Genomic DNA, 22,586 nt, shown 5'->3' on the forward strand with positions numbered 1-22,586 from the left:
ATGCATTTACTGGCGTAGTGGGTAAAGCCACCACCTGCAGTGCCGGCATCCAGACCTGGCTGCTCCACTTCCGATCCAGTGCTCTGCTATGGCCTGGGAAAGCAGTAGAAGATGGCCCAAGTCTTTGGGCCCTGCATCCACATGGGAGACCCAGAGGAAGCTCCTGTCTCCTGGCTTTGGATCGGTACAACTCTGGCCATTGGGGCCAACTGAGGAGTGAACCAGCAGATGGAAGACTTTCTTTCTCTCTGCCTCTCTTTCTCTCTGTGTGTAACTCTGCCTTTCAAATAAATGAATAAACCTTTTTAAAAAAAATATTTATTTTCATTGTCTTTGAGAAAAGAGGGACAGACACAGTGAGACCTTCCATCTGCTGGTTCGTTCTCTACATGACCACAACAGCCAGGGCTGGGCCAGACTGAAGCCGGGAGCCCAGAATGTCACCCAAGTCACTGTGTGGTGGCCAGCATACTACTTGAGTCACCAGCTGCTGTCTCTCAGGATGTGCGTTAGCAGTAAGCTGGATCAGAAGTGGAGCAGCCAGGACAAAAACCAAGTGGCAACTTAAGCCACTGCACCAGATGCCTGTCCCAGCACTTGTATTTGGAAGGCTGCCGTTCAGCTCACAGTGGGGAATGTCTTCAACAGAATCTTGGAGGCAGCGATTTGCAGCCCACGGTCTGCAATGTGAGGCGTTGGTGGCATGGTTAGGAGGGAGAAGCTTTCCATGTCACACTTGGGAAGGAAAGAGAAAGCATCGTGGTCTTGGGAAACGGAAGGGTTTAGTGAGACAGGACATAAAGAACAGAGGTGGCTGGTGGGCTACGTGCAGGCAAGCCCAGGAAGAGTGGAGAGTTGTGCTTGGAGGGTTGTAATGGGCTCATGTAGGCAGCATCATGGTCAGAGTCTATCACTGCCCTCCATGGAGAACCTTGCTGCAACCACGTGGCAAGATGCTGTGCCTCCTGCAATGAGACGCAGCTCTGTCCTGGGTGGCTCCATTTTCCTGTTAGGTCCCAAGCTTAAAAAATGCTGCCCATGAACACCGCCTCTAACTGGGTTTGGGAGAAGAGAGACACCTGTTCCTGATGAGCATGGGCCACAGGGGATGGCAGGAGTCTGGCCAGGGCAATGGGAAAATAGCGCCTGGGGCTGGCAAGAGATAGGCTCCCTTCAGATGGTCCTCCACCTCCCACCGCCCACTTGCTGGCTCCCTGGCTGCTTTCATTGTGGTCACGTGGCCCGAAAGTGTCCCATGCTCACATCCAAGCCCTCTCCGACCCCGTGGTCTCCTCCAGGCAACTGCCCCCAGGTCCTATTGCTGTTCATTTTCCAATCTGGCCAGATCCATGAAGTCACATTTTCAGAAATGCCTTTATAGACAGGTGTAATCACCCCTGTTTATGTGCCTGACCAAGAAGCCTCCAGAGTGGAGGAAAAGGAGAGAAAACCAGGGCTGAAGCAGTAGGGATGTGTGGCTTATACATCTTTCATCCACTCCAATCATCATGCAGCATTGGCCAAGCGGCTCCTGGGATCTAGACATAAAGATGCAGGTGCAGCCTGATCCTGGTGCTCCAGGCGCTGAACCCCAGGATGCTCAGTGGGGAGGCAGCGTCCATCCTGCCTAGCCTGGATGCTCTGTGAACATGGCAGGAAGGGGACCGTCCAGGTGGACTCTTGCTTCTAGTGGACACAGCGATCTGCAGGGACAGCAGGCCCAGGGCACCGCATGTGAAGAGCAGTGCTTTGAAGGTTGCTTTGGAATTCTCATTTCTCTTGAAGCCTGGCAGCTGCTTCCACCTAGAATTCACCACCAGCCTCCCTGCTGCACAGCCCACTTGCCCCACTGAGGCAGGGGTTGGCTTTGCTTTGGCTTTGTTGCTGGTTTGTTCTGCATTATTTTTTCAGCCTACAGCTGCCCATGGGGGCAGTGCTATGTTGTGGAGTCAGAGAAGCCGACAGCCCTCCGAGCTGATGCCTTTGAGGGTTGGTTAATTTGCTTTGGCACATTCAGCCTGGTGTGGCTGAGACCATGGTGTGATGATGACAAGGCCCCTGGGCCCTTGCTACTGGGGATGTGGCTGCCTACAGTCTGCAGGGATGGGGCTCCTGCTGTATAGACAAACTGGATTTTAATTGTTAAGAGTCTGTTCCTTGTGATGCTCTGGGTACCAGCAGACACAGGAAAATGAGATGCAGGCTTTCAGAGGAGAGTCCACAGTGCTGCTTTGTCTGAAGAAAGAATCTCAAACAAGGTTTTGTGCTCCAGCCCAGCCACAGACTCATGAAATCTCACAGGAGGGCAGACCTGGCAGATCCTCTTGTCCCAGATGGCCAGGGCCAGGCCAAGAATGTCAGTGTTGGTCTGAGACCAGGGAAGGTGCCGGTCCTATGGAGACCCGGAAATCACACATCTGGACTAAACACATTCGAAACAAATGCACTGTGACAGCCAGACCAGCTGCCCCTGGACCCAACCAGACATCATGACCACAATATAGCATGATTCTCTCATTTAATAATTTTTGCTATTGAGGCTAAGAGTCATTTATATGAGATGCAGAGTAACAGAGACAGGTGGGAGAGAGAAAGAATTATCTTCCATCCACTGGTTCACTCCCCAAATGACCACAATGGCTGGTGATGGGCCAGGCCAAAGACAGGAGCCAGGAACTCCATCAGGGTCTCCCATGTGGGTGGCAGGGACCCAAGCATTGGTCGCTCATCCACTGCTTTCCCAGGCACATTAGCATTGAACTGGATTGGAAGTGGAGCAGCTGGGACTCCAATAGGCACTGTGATATGGGATGCCAGTGTTGCAGGCAGCCGCTTGACCTGTTACACCACAGAATGCCAGCCCCATGAGGTTGCTCATGGTGGAGCACGGTCCTTGGGTGTTTCCCATGCGCTAGTGCTGTTCTCAGCACTTCGCCTGAATTAACCTATTCCATGAAGATCCCTGTGGTGTCCATGAGGCCACTGATGCGTGTGCAGGTCACAGAGCTAGTACATGCTAGGGTGATATTCCAGAGCACAATCTGCCTCCAGCATCCGAGTGATGAACCCTGCCCTGCACCCCCATGCCTACCCTGCTCCTTGGACACTTCCTGGAAGCCAGAGCCTACCCCACTATGATTTAACACATGACCTAGACCTTGTTGCTGCTTCTCAGGAAGGAACCATTCAAGGTGCAGAGTCAAATCTTGCAGCCAGAACAGCCTTGCTTCTGTGCTGGGTTCTGGTGCTGACCAGTTGCAAAGTCCTGGGTTGGTGGGTGTGAATCTCCAATTCTGGGGGACGTCAGTTCCACTCTCAGAGTTCTGAGGCTGTACAAACTGCCTCCCGGGGCTGCTGTGTCTGGTGCCTCCTCAGTGGCAGGGTCCTTTAGTCTGCTTGTCCAACAGCTTTACCCCAGTGGTTTATCTGGTGTTTCCTAGCCGGGCGTTGTCTTTCCATCAGGCAGTCCATTGTTGGACACAAGTAGACATACTGGGTGTCTTGCCCAAACCCTGAGAAGTTAATGGGATGAGTAATGAGCTCAGAGAACATGAAACCAAGATCATGCTCCTTCCTGCCAACACCCTAGGTCTGCAGCTGTGGACAGTGCTGTTCTGTTCAGGGCACAGGTGGGCACTAGGTAATGCCCATGACAATGCCCACCCGGGGAGTGCAGCAACCAGCAGTAGACAGTCTGTCACCAGTCAAGGCCAATTGGCTTGTGGGGTTCCCGGTGGGGTGAGGCTGTACCTGGCATTGCTAATGGTGTCACAAGAACTTTTTGTCCAAGGGAAAACCAACTGTGGCTTAATGGTCCACAGTGGGGACATCATCCCTAATGGCAGCTGGTTTGGGGAGATCTCTCAGTCTCTCTGGCAGCTTGAAGATGCAGACCTGCAAATGTTTAGCAAGTCCAGCATGGCCCTGGCATGGACCAGCTCTGCAAAGCCCAGTCTCTTAACTTATCTCTGTCGCTCCCCCTCTTCGTGGAGGAACGACACTAAGCCCTGCCTAGGCTTCATATCCGAGTCACGGCACCATTATGTCGCTCCCCCTCTTCGCGGAGGAACGACACAGGACCCTGCGCTGTTCTTTTGTCTGCTCGGCCCTCCCCGGGTTTGCTGCTGGTTCTTCCCGGGTTGGCTACTATCCCTTCCACCTCCGTGGAAGGGCAGTTCCCCCTGGCCACATTCCCCACTTCCGCAGGGGAGCGGCACACCGCCGGCTGGCTTTCTCGGGGGCTGCACGGGTTCCCTTAGATGTTCCCCATAGATGTTCCTGGTGCATGCCGTCTCTCTCCTCCTTTATAGTCCTCCTCCGCCAATCCTAACTCGGCTGCCCACACGCCGAGTACGCTGCTCTCCTCCAATCAATAGCAAGTCCTACAGTTTATTAGTTGAACTGGAGGCAGCTGTGCGGAAGCTGTTTACTTCTCTCCCAGCGCCATATTGTGGGAGAGCAGATGCATAGAATAAGTCTTAATTCCAGTAACTCAGTCTAGTCCGGTTTGCTCCCCACAATCTCCAAGGGTGGTTCTGAAGCTGGAATAAGCCAAGCCAAATAGCGGCACAAAATGGGACTCCTTCCATACTCAGAACTCAAAGCTCATTAATAATACAACATCCCTTTCTCCTCTAACTCTCTTCCCTGGCGTCTCCACCCGACTATGTCCTTGTTACAGTGATTTTTCTGAAAACTGGCTAGCATATTGGAGCTTCAAACTTAATTACAGCTGCTTTTGCACTGCTCAGTAACAGGCTTCTGTGTGCTGGAGTTTTCCCTACAGCTTTCCCACACGGGAAGTTCCCGAGTCTCTCACACAGTGAGTGCTGACTGCCCAGAACTAGAAACAAGCTCTGGTGTACAGACGACCTGTGTGCCGTGAGCTCGGCATCAGCTGCTTTGCGTGGTTTCTCTTGCCGCGCAGATCTGCCGCCTATGTGGTCCCCATCCCACCTCTGCAGAACCCACAGCTGCTCCATTTATTTGAAGTTTATCATAGCAAATGACATCCCCTGGTCTGATCATCCCAGCCTTGCAGTGATACCCCCCTCTGTCCTTCTCCTCCTCTTCTTGTCCTGCAGCCCTCGGGCACACACTCACACATGCACACAGCCAGGCCTGCATGTGGTTGCACTGTGCAGTCCTCTGCCCCTGAGTTCCTCAAAGCACATGATATGTCCGCAGTGTAGGATGTGCCCACCTGCTCAGCTCAGGTGTCCTCTGGCTTTGTAATTATCCTGGAACATTGAGAGCTCATTTCCCCATTATCTGTGCACTTCTATGAAAGTTCCATTATCACTGTCTTGTAAGTGTTTGATGGGCAGTTGTCGCTCGCTCCCATTCTTGTGCTTTGTAGTTGTTTATGTGACTACTCCTCTTCCTAAGCCACTGGTAGTTGCTAGAATGTTCCACCCTCTGATACACACCTACCTTTGATCAGAGCATCTTATATCTGCCCACTGCATGCCAATTTTCTCTTTTTTCCTCAAGTCTTCTCTTGGCTTCACCTTGCCCACAAATCCACTCCTCCTGCCCATACCCCAGCTGCTTCATCTGCAGGCTGGCATGCATTCTATATCACGTGCCCATGACCGCTTAACTCTACCTTGTGTTTGCAGTCTGTGTTAATTTTACATGGACTTGTTAATCACCCCTCCTTTGCTTTGGTTACTTAGCGTTACTATAGGATGACATTGATATAGCACAGTTTTTCTTAAGATTTTTACTTATTTAATCAATAGAGTAACATGGGAGGGGGGAGATTTTCCATGTATTGGGTCATTCCCCAAATGACCACAACGGCCAGGGCTGGGTCAGGCTGAAGCCAGGAACTTGGAACTCCATCTGGGTCTCCATCTTTTGCTTTCTCATGCACATTAGCAAAGAGCCAGATCAGAAGCGGAGGAGTTGGGCATGTCCAAGATTTTGTCTCCGTCAATCCTGAGTGGGAAATAGCTGCCCTTCTATTCCTTGTTTCTTCCACCTTCTATAAATCCCCTAATCGCTGAGCCTTGGCTTGTTCCTCTTTAAGTCAGGGGAGGTGGAGTGATAATAACTTTGTGAAAGGGTTATTGCCAAGGTTAAATGAAGCAATACCCAAGAAGTGTTAGTCTGGGGTCTGGGAGTTAGTGAGTTAGTGCTGTCATGTCGTTGCTCCAGCACATCAAGTGGCTGCCAGGAGACGGATTGAGGAGCGGGGCTCAGTCAGACCTCTGCCAAGAAGGAGGAGAGGGCAGGGGCATGGTGGGAATGGTGACTTTCTGGCCGGGAGAGGAAAGTCTCGGCCACTGCTCTGGAGTTGAGGGGGATGCAGGCTGTGCCAGGAGGCAGGGGAGGTGCCTTGACCTCTCCCAAAGGCTGCACCTCTGATTTGCATCTCAGTCAGTTATGACAGCCTCATAATGGATTAAGAGCTCCTGTATCGATATCTTAAAGTTTAATGGTGCATCCTGCTTTTATATTGATTTGTGGCAGCGAATATTTCTGGATGTTAGGAGCTGGGAGCCGACCATGGTCTTGGCATTGTGGGGATGCTGGTACAGGGCTCCCATGGAAAGGCAGAACAGCATCCAGAGAAGCAGACAGCGGCTGCATCTGGGGAGAATTCTCTCAGCTGATAGATGCTGATGTCCACCAGACCCGTGACTGTGAAGCTTCAACACCCTGATTGGACCCCACAAAGAAGTGGGCTTGATTCTTGAGACCCCTGTTGATTCGTTCCTGAGCTGGTTCTGATCCACATGGTTCGGTGCTGAGTCTCTTAGCCCAAGGCCACACCTCTGCCATTCGGGCACCTCCCACCCATTGCCAGAAAGGACACTAGTTGGCTCTGCATGAAGACTTTGAGGACTTTGAGAATTTCCAGCAGGTTGCTTTCTAGGCACACAGGAAGCTCATTTGTATCTACTGCATGATTCACACACACAACCCATGCTCATAAGAGCATCTGCTGTGTGCGGGCACTGTTGTGGGTAGGGAGCAAATTATCCTGATTTAGCTGGAACCTTCCTGGTTTCAGAACTGAAAGCCTTACATCCCAAGAAACCCCTCCATCCCATTCTAGGGGGAGAAACGGCATGAAAGAGTAGCATACGTCAGGCTGTGTGGTGTTTATTTTTGTCATATAATTTATAAAGGGCTGTCAGTAAAGGCCTCTCGTGGAGAAGGTGACATTTGATTAGAGACCCAAGACACTGAAAAAGAAAAGCAATTAGGAATCTGCAGCTAAGGGAAAAACAGAACTACAAAATACCCCTGCTGGGAAATGAGGGAGGCCAGAGTGGTGAGTGTGCTGGTATTGGGGTTCCACCACATGGGAGCTCTCAGGCCAGGGAGGGTTTGGATGCTCTTCTGAGACCAGAAGTCATTGGAGGATTTTGGACGATGAAGTGACATGATCACTCTGCCTCCTGGAAGTAGACTGTAGCGGGTCTTCACAGACTGGGAAGGTGACTCAGGAGGAAACTCTGGACGGGGAGGAGGAGAGGGCATGGAGCCATGTCCCCAAGGCCTGGAGCTACACCAGTATGTGGGCAGCAGGATTTTAAACACATTCAAGTCCCATTTTTATTTACGATGCAATAAAAAATGCAAATTTTACAGAAATGACATTTGTAAGGAATGACTTCTTATAGCTATTTCCAACATAGTCCTCCTACTTTTTTATTTATTTACATTTATTAGTTGTTACTTTTTATAATGGTACAATTATACGATGCATAAGTGCTTTGAGGTGGTTTTTTTTTTTACCCCTGTTTAATTTGGGCATCTTTTCATTTCAAAAGCACAGAAGAGGGGTTAGTTCCAAGATCCCTAGTGGATGGTACCTGAGATGGTACCTTCCCTACATATACTATGGTTTTGTCCCTATGTATATGAGGGTACTTTATACACACACAGGCACACACACATACACACATACAATGTATTACTACCTTTTCAAAGAAGGAAATTCTGTCATTTGTGACAACATAGAGAAATTGGAAATTATTATAACTGAAATAAGACAAATATTGTATGATCACTTTTATATGAATTAAAAAATTGCACTTATAAAATCAGATAGTAGAAATGTAATTACCAGAGATTGGTGAGGTTGGGGGATGAGAGATGAGGAAAAGGAAAACATTGACCACAGAGTACAAAGTTTTAGATAAACTGGGGGAGTGATTTTTGTGTTCATGGTTTTCAAAAGTTTTATCTAGAGTTCTTACATTAAGAATATTATTAATTATTTAGCCCTTTATTGCTATTATAAATGGACTAAATTCTATATGTTTTCTAAACTACCTATTTATACATATAGAAATTACTTATTCTGTATATAATTCTCTTGGGTTATCCATATATATGATTTTACTATCCATATATAATGACAGTTTCAACTTCTATCTTTTTTATTTAAGGAGTACAAATTTCATAAGTACAAGTTTAGGAATATATTGAATCCTCCCACCATACCCCCTCTCCCACCCACACTCCCACCCTACCTCCTCCTCCCTCTTCCATTCCCAGTCCCATTCTCCATTAAGATTCATTTTCAATTAACTTTATACACAGAAGACCAACTCTATACTAAATAAATATTTCAACAATTTTCTCACACACACACACACACCCAAGCTGTTTGAGAACAAGTTTTACAATTAATTCTCATAATAAAACTCATGAGGACAGAGGTCCTGCATGGGAAGTTAGTGTACAGTGACACCTGTTGTTAATTTAACAGTTAGCATTCTTATGTATGACATCAGTGATCACCCAAGGCTCTTGACATGAGCTGCCAAGGCTATGGACACGGTTTGAATCCACAATCTCCATCAGTATTTAGACAAGGCCATAAGCAAAGTAGAGGTTCTCTCCTCTCTTCAGAGAAAAGCACATCTTTCTTTGATGGCCACTTCTTTCCACTGGGGTCTCATTTACAGAGATCATTCATGTAGGACATGTAGGACTTTTTTTTAAAGATTATTTATTTGAAAGAGTTACACAGAGAGAGACGGAGAGACAGAGACAGAGAGAGAGAGAGGTCTTCCTTCTGCTGGTTCACTCCCCAATTTGCTGCAATGGCCAGAGCTGCACTGATCCAAATAAAGGAGCCAGGAGCTAGTTCCAGGTCTCTCATATGGGTTCAGGGGCCCAAGTACTTGGGCCATCTTCTACTGCTTTCTCAGGCCACACCAGAGAGCTGGATCAGAAGTGGAGCATCTGGAATGTGATAGGATGCCAGCACTGCAGGTGGCGGCCTTACCTGCTACACAAAAGCACCAGCCCCATGTAAGACTTTTTTTTGCCACAGTGTCTTGGCTTTCCATGCCTGAAATGCTCTTGTGGGCTTTTCAGCCAGACCAGGAAGCTTTAAGGGCTGATTCCGAGGTCAGAGTGCTATTTAAAGCGATTGTCATTCTGAGTCTGCTGTATAGATTGATTCCCATGTTGGAATATTCTCTCTTTTTTAATTCTATTATTATTACCAGACACTTGATCTTATTTATATGATCCCTTAACATTTAATTCTATCTATATGATCACTTTAACACTTTTAAAGATTTATTTATTTATTTGAAAGTCAGAGTTACACAGAGAGAAGAAGAGGCAGAGAGAGAAAGGTCTTCCATCCGTTGGTTCACTCCCTAATTGGCTACAATGGCCAGAGCTGTGCTGATCCAAAGCCAGGATCCAGGAGCTTCTTCCAGGTCTCCCATGAAGGTTTAGGGGCCAAGGACTTGGGCCATCTTCCACTGCTTTCCCAGGCCATAGCAGAGACCTAGATTGGAAGTGGAGCATCCAATATGAGATGCTGGCACCAGTATGAGATGCTGGCACTGCAGACAGTGGCTTTACCTGCTACACCACAGTGCTACCCACACTTTAACACTTAATATGATCACTTTAACACTTCAGATGGCATTTTAACACCCAGCTTAGTGGGATTTGGGGTCCCATGGCAAGTTTTTAAACTGTACCCTTAGAAGTAAGTCCACAAGAATGTATGCAGAACTATACAGTTTTACAGTTGCAAACTTATTCCTCCCTCTCTCATTCCTACTATTTTTTTTTACTTTTCAACTACTTTATATACATATGATTAACTCTATGTTAAGTAAAGTGTTCAAACAAATAGTATGAAGAAAAAAAACTGTTCCTCGACAGTCAAGACAAAGGCTGTTCAAGTCATTGCTCCTTTTTTTTCCCCCCACAGGCAGAGTGGACAGTAAGAGAGAGAGACAGAGAGAAAGGTCTTCCTTTGCTGTTGGTTCACCCTCCAATGGCTGCCACGGCCGACGAGCTGCGGCCAGCACACCGTGCCGATCTGATGGCAGGAGCCAGGTACTTATCCTGGTCTCCCATGGGGTGCAGGGCCCAAGTACTTGGGCCATCCTCCACTGCACTCCCTGGCCACAGCAGAGAGCTGACCTGGAAGAGGGGCAACCAGGACAGAATCCAGTGCCCCGACCAGGACTAGAACCTGGTGTGCCGGCACCGCAAGGCGGAGTTTTAGCCTAGTGAGCCACGGCGCCGGACAAGTCATTGCTTCTTAAAGTGTCAATTTCACATATACAGATTTTCTTTCAGGTGCTTTGCTAGTTATCAAAGATCAGGGAGAACATATGTTATTTGTCCCTTTGGGACTGGCTTACTTCACTAACTACGATTTTTCCAGATTCTTCCATTTTGTTGCAATGATTGGATTTCATTTTTTTTTTACCATTGTGTATTATTCCATGGAGTACATATCTCATAATCTGTTTATCCAGTCTTCAGTTGATGGGCATTTAGGTTGATTGCTTGTCTTAGCTGTTGTGAATTGAGCTGCAGTAAACATGGGTGTGCTGATAACTCTTCTATTTGCTGAGTTCATTTCTCTAGGATAAATTCCTAGGAGTAGGATGGCTGGGTCATATGGTAGGTCTATATTCATATTTCTGCGGTATCTCCATCTGTTTTCCATAGTGGTTTTGCCCGTTTACATTCCCAGCAACCGTGGATTAGGGAACCTTTTTCCCTGCATCCTTGCCAGCATTTGTTGTTTGTTGAATTCTGTGCGAAAAACCATTCTAACTGGGGTGAGATGAAACCTCATTGTGGTTTTGATTTGCATTTCCATGATGTCTAGTGATCCTGAGCATTTTTTACGTGTCTTTTGGCCATTTGGATTTCCTCTTTGGAACAATATCCATTAAGTCCTTTGCCCATTTCCTAACTGGGTTGTTTGCTTTGTTGTTGTGGAGTTTATTGATGTCTTTATATATTTTGATTATTAATCCTTTATCGGTTGCATAGTTTGCAAATATTTTCTCCCGTTTACCTCTTCACTTTCCTGATTCTTTCTTTTGCAGTACAGAAGCTTCCCAATTTGATAAAATCCCATTTGTTAATTTTGGCTTTGATTGCCTGTATCTCTGGGGTCTTTTCCAAAAACTCTTTGCCTTTGACAATGACCTCAATATTCTCTAATAATTTGATGGTATCAGGTCATAGATTTAGTTCTTTAATCCATTTTGAATGGATTTTTGTGTAAGGTGTAAAGTAGGGGTACTGCTTCATACTTCTGTATGTGGAAATCCAATTTTCCCAGCACCATTTGTTGAAGAGACTGTTCTTGTTCCAGGGATTGGTTTTAGCTTCTTGATCAAATATAAGTTGGTTGTAGATGCTTGGATTGATTTTTGACATTTCTATTCTGTTCCATTGATCTATCCATCTGTTTTTGTACCAGTACCAGACTGTTTGGATTATAACTGCCTTGTAGTACGTCTTGAAATCTGGTATTGTGATGCCTCTTGCTTTGTTTTTGTTATACAAGATTGCTTTAGCAATTCAAGGTCTCCTGTGTTTCCATATGAATTTCAGCATCATTTTTTCTAGATCTTGGAAGAATATCTTTGCTATTTTGATTGATATCACACTGAAACTATAAATAGTTTTTGGGAGAATGGACATTTTGATTATATTGATTCTTTCAATCCATGAATATTGAAGATTTTTCCCTTTTTTGTATCTCCTATTTATTTAATATTTTGTAATTCTCATTGCAGAGATCTTTGGCATCCTTGGTTAAATTTATTCCAAGGTATTTGGTTTTTGTGTAACTATTATGAATGAGATTGTTCTTGGAAGTTCTTTCTCAGCTGTGGCATTATCTGTGTATACAAAGATGTTGATTTTTGTATATTGATTTTATACCCAGCTGCTTTAACAAACTCTTCTATGAGTTCCAATAATCTCTTGGTGGAGTCTTTTGGATCCTCTATATATAGAACCATGTCATCTGCAAATAGGGTTTGTTTAACTTTCTCCCTCCCAATTAATATCCATTTGATTTCTTTTTCTTGCCTAATGGCTCTGACTAAAACTTCCAGGTCTATATTGAATAACAGTAGTGAGAGTGGGCATCCTTGTCTGGTTCTGGATCTCAAAGTTGGAATGTTTCCAATTTTTCCCCATTCAATAGGACACTAGCCATGGGTTTATCATAAATTGCCTTGATTGTCTTGAGGAATGTTCCTTCTATACCCAATTTGCTTAGAATTTTCATCATGAAAGGGTGGTGTATTTTATCAAATGCTTTCTCTGCATCTATTGAGATAATCATATGGTTTTTGTTCAGCAGTTTATCAAGGTGGTGTATCACATTGATTGATTTGCAAATATTGAACCGTCCCTACATACCAAGGATAAATTCCACTTGGTCAGGGTGAATGATCTTTTTGATGTGTTGTTGGATTTGATTGGAGAGAATTTTGTTGAGGATTTTTGTGTCTATGTTTGTGTAGTTCTCTTTCTCTGTTGCATCTTTTTTTGAGTTTAAGAATTAATGTGATGCTGGCTTCATAGAAAGAATCTGGGGGAAAAAGAAAGAATTTGGGAGGTTTCCCTCTCTTTCAATTGTTTTGAAAAACTTTAGAAGAATTGTACTTAGTTCTTCTTTAAATGTCTGCTAGAATTCAGCAGTGAAGCGATCCAGTCCTAGGCTTTTCTTTGTTGGGAGGGTCTTTATTACTGATTCAGTTTCTGTCTTGGTAATGAGTCTGTTTAGGTTTTCTGTGTCTTCACGGCTCAATTTAGGTAGATTGTATGTGTCCAGGAATCTACACAATTCTTCTAGGTTTCCCAGTTTGTTGGCATACAGCTCTTTGTAGTAATTTCTGATGATTCTTTTTATTTCTGTGGTATCTATTGTTACATTTTCTTTTTCATCTCTAATTTTATTGATTTGGGTCTTCTGTCTTTTTTGTTTTTTGGTTAGTTGGGTCAATGGTGTGTCAATTTTGTTTATTTTTTCAAAAAAAAACAGCTCTTCATTTTGCTGATCTTTTTGCATTTCTTTTTTTTTGGTTTGGATTTTGTTGGTTTCTTCTCAACTTTTAAATATTTCTCTTTTCCTACTAGTTTTGGGTTTGGTTTTCCATTGTTTTTCTAAATCCTTGAGATGCATTGATAGCTCATTTATTTGGTGCCTTTCCAATTTCTTGACATAGGCACCAATTGCTATAAACTTTCCTCTTAACACTGCTTTTGCTGTATCTCCTAAGTTTTGATATGTTGTACTGTCTTCTTCACATATGAGGATTCTTTAAAAAGTTTGTGGGAAAATGAAATTAAAAGGTAGTTTACTCTGGTGCAAAGTATTTTGAAATGCAGGCATAGTTTTTCATAATATTGATTTTCCATGAAATTTTTGGAGACCCCTAATATGCATCTTTCAGGGAGTGTGGCACCAAAATAAAGATACATTTTTAAAAAAAATTATTTATTTTTTATTCATTTATTTATTTATTTATTTATTTATCTGAAAGGTAGAGTTACAGAGAGAGAGAGGCAGAGACAGAGAGAGAGAAAGGTCTTCCTTCCTCTGATTTACTCCCAGACAGCCGCAATGGCCGGAGCTGTGCCAATCCGAAGCCAGGAGCTTCTGGGTCTCTCACGTGGATTCAGGGTCCCAAGGACTTTGGCTATCTTCTACTACTTTCCCAGGCCATAGCAGAAAGTTGGATTGGAAGTGGAACACCCAGGACTTGAAACCGGCACTGCAGGTGGCAACTTTACCCGCTAAGCCACAGCACTGGCCCCAGGATACCTTTTAATCCCAGTTTTCCATGAATTTTCTGAAGTGCCCTTGTATATCATGATGATAATCTTAAATTTATAGGTTAGACACAGTAAGAGATTTACATTTACACCAGTAACTAATAATAAAGCTATTATTTTTTATTTTATAATACTATATTATATTATAAAAAGTACAGTGTTATAAAATATATTTAATGTTAATATTAAATATAACAGTATAACATGTAATATGTTTTGTAATATTATTTGATAACAAAGTTATAATATAATGTAAAAAGAGTATGGACAATTTCTCAATTATTTATTTCTATATTTTTCTCTGTAGTATTTTTGCATTATGTTGACCGTGGGTAAGAGGAAGTGAACCTGTGGTTAAGGAAGGGTGGCTGTAATGAGAGAAATGGAATTTGGGGAGAAGTGGATGTGGAGGAGGGGTTGGGGAGATGGCCACAGGTCAGCTGGCTCTCCAAGGCCAGTATCTGAGCACAGTGTGAAGGGCTTATGTCCGTGATGTCACATTCTCCTGCCATGGACCACACAGCCTCATCCTGGTGGGCCGCAAAGTTTTCCAACCCAGGGATAAGGATGATGGATCTGCAGTCGCTCTTCATACGGACCTGGGGCAGGAGAAGTGGCAGAAGGACTCCAGGAGCAGCCTGTACCCTGGACAGCCTGGGTGCCTCAGGCCCATACTGCCCTCCGTGAACTCGCTGCTCCAGGCTCCTCTCAGTCAGGCACAAGGAACGGGCTGGGAGAAGCCTGTTTCCTAGATGTCAACTTCAAAGCTAAACCACTCTCCCTGGTGACCCTCCCAATTGTTTTCTTGGTCTTCGACAACCCCTACCATGCTTTCTTAATCTTCAGGGCATTTTTCTTCACTAGATCCATGACTCTAGGGTCTCCAGCTGCACCCACACCTGGCCTGTAGCTTGTTTCTTCACAGCTTGCAAGCTAAGACTGCGTGTCCCTTTTTTTTTTCCTACCATTTTTAAGTGTTGAGAAAAATAAAACTGAAAACACAAAAAGAAGGATTGTGTGACAGAGAGAGTCCTCTGTGGTCCTTGGAGGCCATCTGTATCCTTTCCCAGGCTGGTATTACAGCATGTTGGTGGAGTGGACGCCTGGCTTCTTGTCCACTACCCCCGTGTCAGTGCAAATGGCAGGAGCGCTGTGCTGTGTTGTCCTAGCATAGACCCAGAGCACAAGCAGCTGCTTAGGAAATAGTTTATTTCTTTTTTTAAATGAATGAATGAAAGAGGAAAGATACCCGGGAAGACCTACAGGGTATGAAGGAAAGTTCAGAGAGGAGAGAGATGTGAGGTGAACCCTAGGGAAGAAATCCAGGAGGAACAGGGAACAGGTCTCTGGTGCAGAAAGACCTGTAGGCTGGTTGTGGAGCCCCCACCAGGTGATGCTGACTGCTTTGTGCCACGTCCTCTGTCCTCTCTTGTAGAGGCAGACATGAGAGAGAAGCGAGACTGCTGGAATGTGAGTAAAGACATCTGCAGGCTGTAATTAACGCAGCATCAATCTACCAGGCTGAGCGTCCCTGCCCGCCCCCGTCTTTTGGGCCATTCCACTACCTTCTTTTCCTCCTTAAAGAAGAAGAATAGGGCTTGGGGGTTTAAATTTATAAGTCCCGTGATGACGGCATCCCCACCGTTGTTGAAATCTGCTTTGCATACCGTGTATATTGATTCTGTCCTTGTTACAAGTGTATTTATCTCTATTGGCCATGTAAATACTTCTGTTAACATGCAAAGATGCATTTATGAATGCTGTATTATTGATTTGTCTCATGCTGCAAACGCATTTATCTCTTTGTTAATGAGGAGATTGATTTATGGGGAGAAGTGTGGGGAGGAAGGGAGGTGTTGCTGAGCTGGGTAGACTGTCCTTGGCCATGACTGTAGGAGACATTGTGGAGCTACCAGCAGGTGCATCTGTGAAGGGAGGAAGCTGCTCTCAAAGGCAAAGGACATTCACACAGTCTTTTTGCAAGACGGTCTGATGGGCTTATAGTTGTGAACTACGAAGTACCTCCCACCCCCAAATCAGCAATCCAGGGCAGCACATACACACAAGCAGCTGCATTGGTCCCAAACCCAGCTTTTCTAGGGCACGACTGAGTAGAAGCCATGAGGTCAAAAGTTGGCTTGGAGGAGAGGGCAGGCTGTGCCATGAGAGGATTCTAAGCTTCAGTGTTATCAAGAGTGAAAGCAAGGAGATAGGCTGCAAGCAGAGATGGGGCAGGCCTCAAGCTGCACCTGCTTACACCATGACATGTCATCAGCCAAGCCAGGCCCAGGTGGACAGCCTGGCACGATGCTTTTGAAGCGTCTCCTGAGTCAGCTCCTTGTCCGATTGGTCATGGCTTTTCCCAGGGAGGCTTCTGCTAGGCACCTTGCTGAGCTCTGGCCCATGTGTCATCTGCTTCTCCGCTGTGCTTCTGGGATCCACTGTATGGATGGACATGCATCTCCACCCAGCTGCCATTGTTTGGTTACTGCTGGTTGACTTCTCTGACCTCTGCTGGGAGCCCCTTGAGAATGAACTCCCTTCATTCTGCAAGATGATGTACCTTGCAGATGTCCAGAACTGTCGAGGAAATAGCTGGTTGAATGACTTCAGCAAGTTGTGTGCTGGACCTTAGAGACCCCACCTGTGAGGGGGTACATCTCCCCCCCCTCCTTCTGTGGTGGGAGCACTTGGCCACTATCTAAGAATCAACTGCTGAAGACATTGACTTTACACAGTGCAGTGTACTCCCAGTGACACCTGTCTCACTGGTTCAGATAGGCCTCCTCTCTGGCTACCATGTCTGATGGCTGTTCACTTAGCCACCTGGGCGGGTGGCTATCCTGCCCCACACCTCCTTGCTCCTCCCCAGGTGTTCCTTCCAACACTGGATACTCTGACAAGAGGATGATGCCCCAGGGAGGTGATGATAACTTTGGTCCGTGAATAACTGAGCCCTCCTTCCCAACCACACCCCCACCCCGTACCCTTATCTAGGTTTTTTCACCCTGAAATGTGGGAGTGTGTGCTGCACATGGCAGTGGGCTTACCTTTGCTGAACAGGGCAGTATGCATCTGTGGTGGGAGAGATGCTTCTGTACTGATCCCTGGCTGAGGGAGGTGATGGGCTGGCCCATGGAGTCTGAGCAAGGGGGCTGGGGCCTTTCGGGGTGACCTTGAGGACAAGGAGCTACACCAGGACAGATGCCATAAACATCTGGGCCGCATGCTTGTCATCCAGAGATGATGCTCCGTGTGCCGCTGGCCACAGGCACCATATGAGTAAGTGCAGAAGAACTCTCTATTTCCAGTGGGGGGATGGGACTGCTATACATCCACTCCGGGCACTTGGAGAGTGAGCGCAGTCATTTGGAGCGGTTCAGTATTTAGACTCCACTGTGTGATTCTTCCGGATGTTCCCCATTCATCAAAGCCCTGTGTTTGTTTGTATTAGCATGAGAAAAAAATGTTTTAAATGTGGGGAGAAAAAAAGATTCCCTTTCCTTTCATTTACAGGCAAATTACGACAGAGTTACAACCCTCGGAGCCCTTCAAGCAAAGGAACATTCTGCTTCAATTAGATATAAATAATGAACAATAATTAGGGAGATTTCTTCATCGGATTTGTGATTTTATGTTTCCTTTTATCTGTAACGTTTTGAAGCAAATACGGAGCTCTGTTTCTAGGCCGCGTAGCTGGCAGGGAAAGGATGCCGTTTCGGGCATCTCTGAGGCAGTAGGGAGCTGCCGTTCCCGACTGGGGCTCCTGTGTGCTTGCTGTGTCGGCTGCTATGAGCCCTGAATCCAGGGCCTCCGATGCCGACGGGGCTGCTTCAGCACCAGTCCTCCAAATTCTGATCGTCTACGGGGGACCCAGATGTATACTAAGTGCACGGAAGAACTGGTTCTAGTGACAGTGCGCTGAGTGCAGCAGGCACTGCTCTAAGAACCAAGCACACATCCCGTTGCATCCTCACAGAAGTGCTCTGCTATTCCTGCCCACTTGTAAAACATTTGGGAACTGAGGCACGGGGGTGTTGGCCAACTTGTCTGGGCTTGCAGGGTTAGTGGTGGTGGAGCTGGGAGGCAAGGCTGGCTGCTGGGTTCCGGAGCCCCTGCCTGCCCTGGTTCTGCACACTGCCCTCTGCAGTCACGGTGAGATCCTGCTGTCCCAGAAGCCTGCAAGGCACAGAGACAGCACAGGGAGGCAAGGCATGGGGACAGCATCAGTGGCATCCATCATCAAGAGGCTTATAGAAGTAGATGGGTGATGAGAGCGGTGCGGGAACACTATGGCCCAGTGTCGTGGCTGTGGCATGTGGGGGTTTTCTCCTTTCAGTACTGGCCGCAGTACCATGTGGGGGTGAGGACAGCAGCCAGAGAGGAGACTGGAACAAGGAGGGATATGTAGAGGTTGGGAGGAGTAGATGTTCCTGTTGGAATGGGGATTCAATGGGAAATTGGGGTGATGAATGTTGTGAGTAGAGAGCAGTGAGTGAGTGAATGAGTGAGTGAAGTGAGTGAGGTTTCCAGAACAGAAACAAAGCATGGATGGTTGGAGGCTGGAGAGGGGGCTTGACTCCCCATTGAGGTTTCTAGGGCACTCTCAGCACCTGGAGCCAGTTACTGCTTGTCTTAGGGCAGATAGGAACTTGCTATCAGCTGGTCATCCCTGCCTTGACCACAAGTCCCGAACTTACCATGGTTTCACTTTACAGTGGTGCAAAAGTATTCGTGTAGGGGAGAACTCTGGTTTCAAAATTTGAGTCTTGAGTCCTTCCCTGGGTTGGTCCTCTGTGGTGCAGTCCTCTGTCTTAGTGCCAATCAGCCACAGTGAGCACAGCTCCCTGCCAGTCCTGCAGTCATGAGGGGAAGCCACTGACCCTCGCAGATACCACATTGTCAGTCTATCTCAAAACAGAGCTATTCATATTCAATGGATTCCATGAGATAGTCATCACTCTACCATAAAGTGGCTTCTTTGAGTTGTTTTGCCAAACTGTAGACTAATGCAGAGGTTGTGAGGATGATTAAAGTTGACTAAGTATTAAATGCTTTTTTGACTTACATTATTTTCAGCTTATGATACTTATCTGGATAATATGTTTTCAGTTGACTTATTTTTATTTATCTGAAAAGCAGACAAAAGGTGGTTGGAGAGAGAGAGAGAGAAAGAAAGAGAGAGAGGAAGGAGGTTTTCCCATCTGTGGTTCATTCTCCAAATACCTGCAAGAGATAGGGCTCAATCAGGCCAAAGCCAAAAGTCCATCTAGGTTTCCCATGGATGGACAGGAACCAAGAACTTGAGCTATCACCTGTTGCCTCCCAGGATTTACATTAGCAGGAAGCTGGCTTGGAGGTGGAGGCAGGGCTCTATTCCATACACTTCATTATGGGATGAGGGTGTCCCAAGCAGCAGCTTAATTTTCTGTGCCACAACACCCACCCCAGGATGCAGTCTTATAAGTCAAGGAGCATCTGTATTCCTCCTCCCACGAAGAAGTCTCCTCCTTCACCCCCAGCTCAGATATTTGCTCTTACGTTGCTGAGCCCCTCGAAAATCTCTCTCCCTCCGATGTGCTCTAGGCCAGAGATATCTACCTCTTCTCTGTAATAAAGCAAACACAAGGCCCCCCAAAAATGCTGTGGCTTAATCTGAATTATCTTTTGAATAATTGCAAATATTTAAAAGTCAGGAAAGCTCATGCAAGAACCCAATTTCTTGGGATGAGTGTTGGGGTACAGCATGTTAAGCCACTGTTTGGGACACAAGCATCCAGTATCAGAGAGCCAGTTCAAGTTCTGCTTACTTGCTTCCCATCCAGCTCGCTGTTAATGCACTTGGGAAGCAGTAGGTGATGACTCAAGAGTTTAGGTCCCTGCCATGCAAATGGAAGACCTGAATTTAGTTCTAGGATCCTGGCTTCCATCTGTCCCAGCTCTGATTATTGCTGCCATTTAGAGACAGAATCAGCAGGTGGAAGATCTCTCTCTCACACACACTCACTCGCTCTCACCCTTGCTCTCACTGTGCCTTTCAAATAACTAATTAAATACATAAATCTTGTTTTAATCCTATTTCTTTATTTGTTCATTTATTCATTGATTTATTTTTATTTGAGTGGCAGAAAGGAGTGGGGTGAGGGAGGAAGGGAGGGAGAGAGAGAGAGAAAGAGAAAGAGGAAGGGTGTGCTCCCATCTGCTGGTTCACTCTCCAAATATCTACAATAACCAAAGCTGGGCCAGAGCTGAAGCCAGGGACCAGCAATACAAACCTGGGTGGCAGGGACCTAATTACCTGAGACGTCATCCACTGCCTCCCGTTAGCAGGAAGCGGGAGTTAAGAGCCAGAGCTGGGACTCGAACCCAGATACTCCCATGTGGGATGCAGGTGTCTCAACCAGTGTCTTCACCGCTAGGGCAAACACAACCCCAACTTACATCATGATCATCTGTCTGCATATCTGTCTCTGTAGCTGGACTTTCAACTCCTTTTGGGCAGGAAATGTGTCTTATTCATCCTTCCATTCCTGGAGCTCAGCCTAGAACCTAACCGTGGGTGCTCATTAATCTTGCTGAATTCATGTGCATGGAGGAAACATGCCTGTGATCCAGTGATGGAGTAGCGGTCATGCTCCAGGCTGAGGGTCTGGTGCTGTCAGGCAGTGGGTGTGAAGAACGTGGAGTGTGGGCTGTGGTGGTCTTGGCCTTGCAGCCTGCAGGGTGCAGCACACACCCACGACCCCCCCCCCCCCCCCCCGCCTGTCTGCGTTTCAGGACATTCCAGGACCTGTCCAAACAAGTGGAGATGTCTTACGGCACCGTCCGGGACTCTGCTGTGTATGAGTACTTCCGAGCCAAGGGCACCAACCCGCTGGAGCAGGACAGCACATTTGCCGAGTTGTGGAGGACCATCAGCAAGAACGGAGGGGCCGACAACTGCGTGGCCAGTCCTTCGGAAGGCATTAGGAAGGTAGGAGGGTGTTGGTGCTTGGGCCCTGGGCGTGATCATCCCCCAGTGCATCTGAACAGCCCTGTCACCTGCAGGGTGATCCCTCCCCACCCCTCCTCTCCATGGACTTCCATTCTCGGCAGGGGCAGGTTCTTTAGGTGTGTTCTAAGTTTCCAGGGAGGTGCTGGTTGGGGGAAAGCCAGCAGATGGAGTCCCAGCCTCATGCCCTCCCTCCTGGTGAGTTCTGGGGATGCTGGCACTCGGGAACACTTGGCAGAATCAGAGTGCTGGCGAGAGGCACAGGGGTGGAGGAGGAGATTCAGCAGTGGTGGAGCACGTGGTGCTGCAGCCTGGGGGTCCACATGCTGGTCCACACACAGGGCAGGGGTCAGGCAGGGTCTTTGGGGCCCTGCTGTGAGGAAGTGTGCCTTGGGGATGGTGGTTAGGGCAGCAAGCCTGGGACAGAGCCTGTACTTGGGGGACAGGTGGGAAGTGGCCAGGTCCATCAACCCTTACTCTACCCACTTCCACAACCCCCGACACTACACTTGATGTCTCCTGCAGCCCCTCAGGAGCTGCCTGTTGAGGGCAGGGGATGGATGTGAGGATGATGTAGAGTGAGCTTCGGGGCCACCAGGATCTACCTGCTCTTTATAATGAGAAGCATCCTCAGCAACCCACCAGTCACTCCCAGGAGAGCTCCAGGCTGTCCAGAGACAGAGGCCTGAGCCCTGCTTGGGGACCACTGGGCAGAAGGCTGAGAAGGAGGCAGCTTCTGGCTGTGGGGCTGTTGAGTGCCTGCTAGGAATAGGTTTGAAACAAGCTCAGAAAGTGCTGTCTCAGGTCCACTGGCTGAGGCCGGGGCGGGGTGGGGCGCTGGCCCTTTGGCACCCCTACTTAGATCAGCTGCACAGCAGACAGTGCCTGGGCTCTGAGCCTGACACAGATGGGTGGGAATCCCAATTGCATGATTCGTCAACCACGTAAAATGTGGCACACCAGCCACCTAACCTGGGACCTCATGGAGTCGAGAGAGACCTGGAGAACCTCCTGTTTGGGGGTTTCCTTCTGGACTTCAAACATCTGAAAATGCATGTGATGGAAGCTTTTGGATGTTTACATAGTCGAGTGATACTTTCACAGGAGTAATGGGATGCAGTGTAACTCTGCTGTTCTCATGCTTAGAAGACTTAGGAAAACCTCCTAATTCCTACTGCGCTGCCAAGGATGGTGCCTGGACTGGAGCTTCCAGTCTTCTCTCATCCCTGACAGTGACTCTTTGTGGCTGTAGGTGACCTCATTTGAGATAATGAATACAAAATTGATTTAAGGCGTTTTGTGAGTGTGAGGCCAGAGCCCAGTAGCCCTGAGTTCCTTCTCCCGATGTTCTTTGTCTCTCTGAGACAGCCAATATGCCCATCCACACAGGGTATTAACAAGATACATTGCAACAATACTACGATAAGCTCTTCCTGTAAAGGAAAGGGAACTGTTTGATAATATTACACTTCTGTTCATTAGAGGACACTCTAAAAGATCA

At 47.0% G+C, this 22,586-nt stretch overlaps 1 protein-coding gene across 1 annotated transcript in view; it reads left to right on the top strand.

The window, feature by feature from the left end:
- LOC100350278 (glutamate receptor ionotropic, delta-1) overlaps positions 1-22,586 on the top strand; it is a 328,379-nt gene that overhangs the window by 252,798 nt on the left and 52,995 nt on the right. The window contains exon 9 of the mRNA XM_070057980.1: positions 20,872-21,067. Coding sequence (XP_069914081.1) covers positions 20,872-21,067 — 196 coding nt within the window. The remainder of the gene's footprint in view (positions 1-20,871; positions 21,068-22,586) is intronic.

This window comes from Oryctolagus cuniculus, chromosome 15 (assembly GCF_964237555.1).
Source record: "Oryctolagus cuniculus chromosome 15, mOryCun1.1, whole genome shotgun sequence".
Taxonomy (NCBI): domain Eukaryota; kingdom Metazoa; phylum Chordata; class Mammalia; order Lagomorpha; family Leporidae; genus Oryctolagus; species Oryctolagus cuniculus.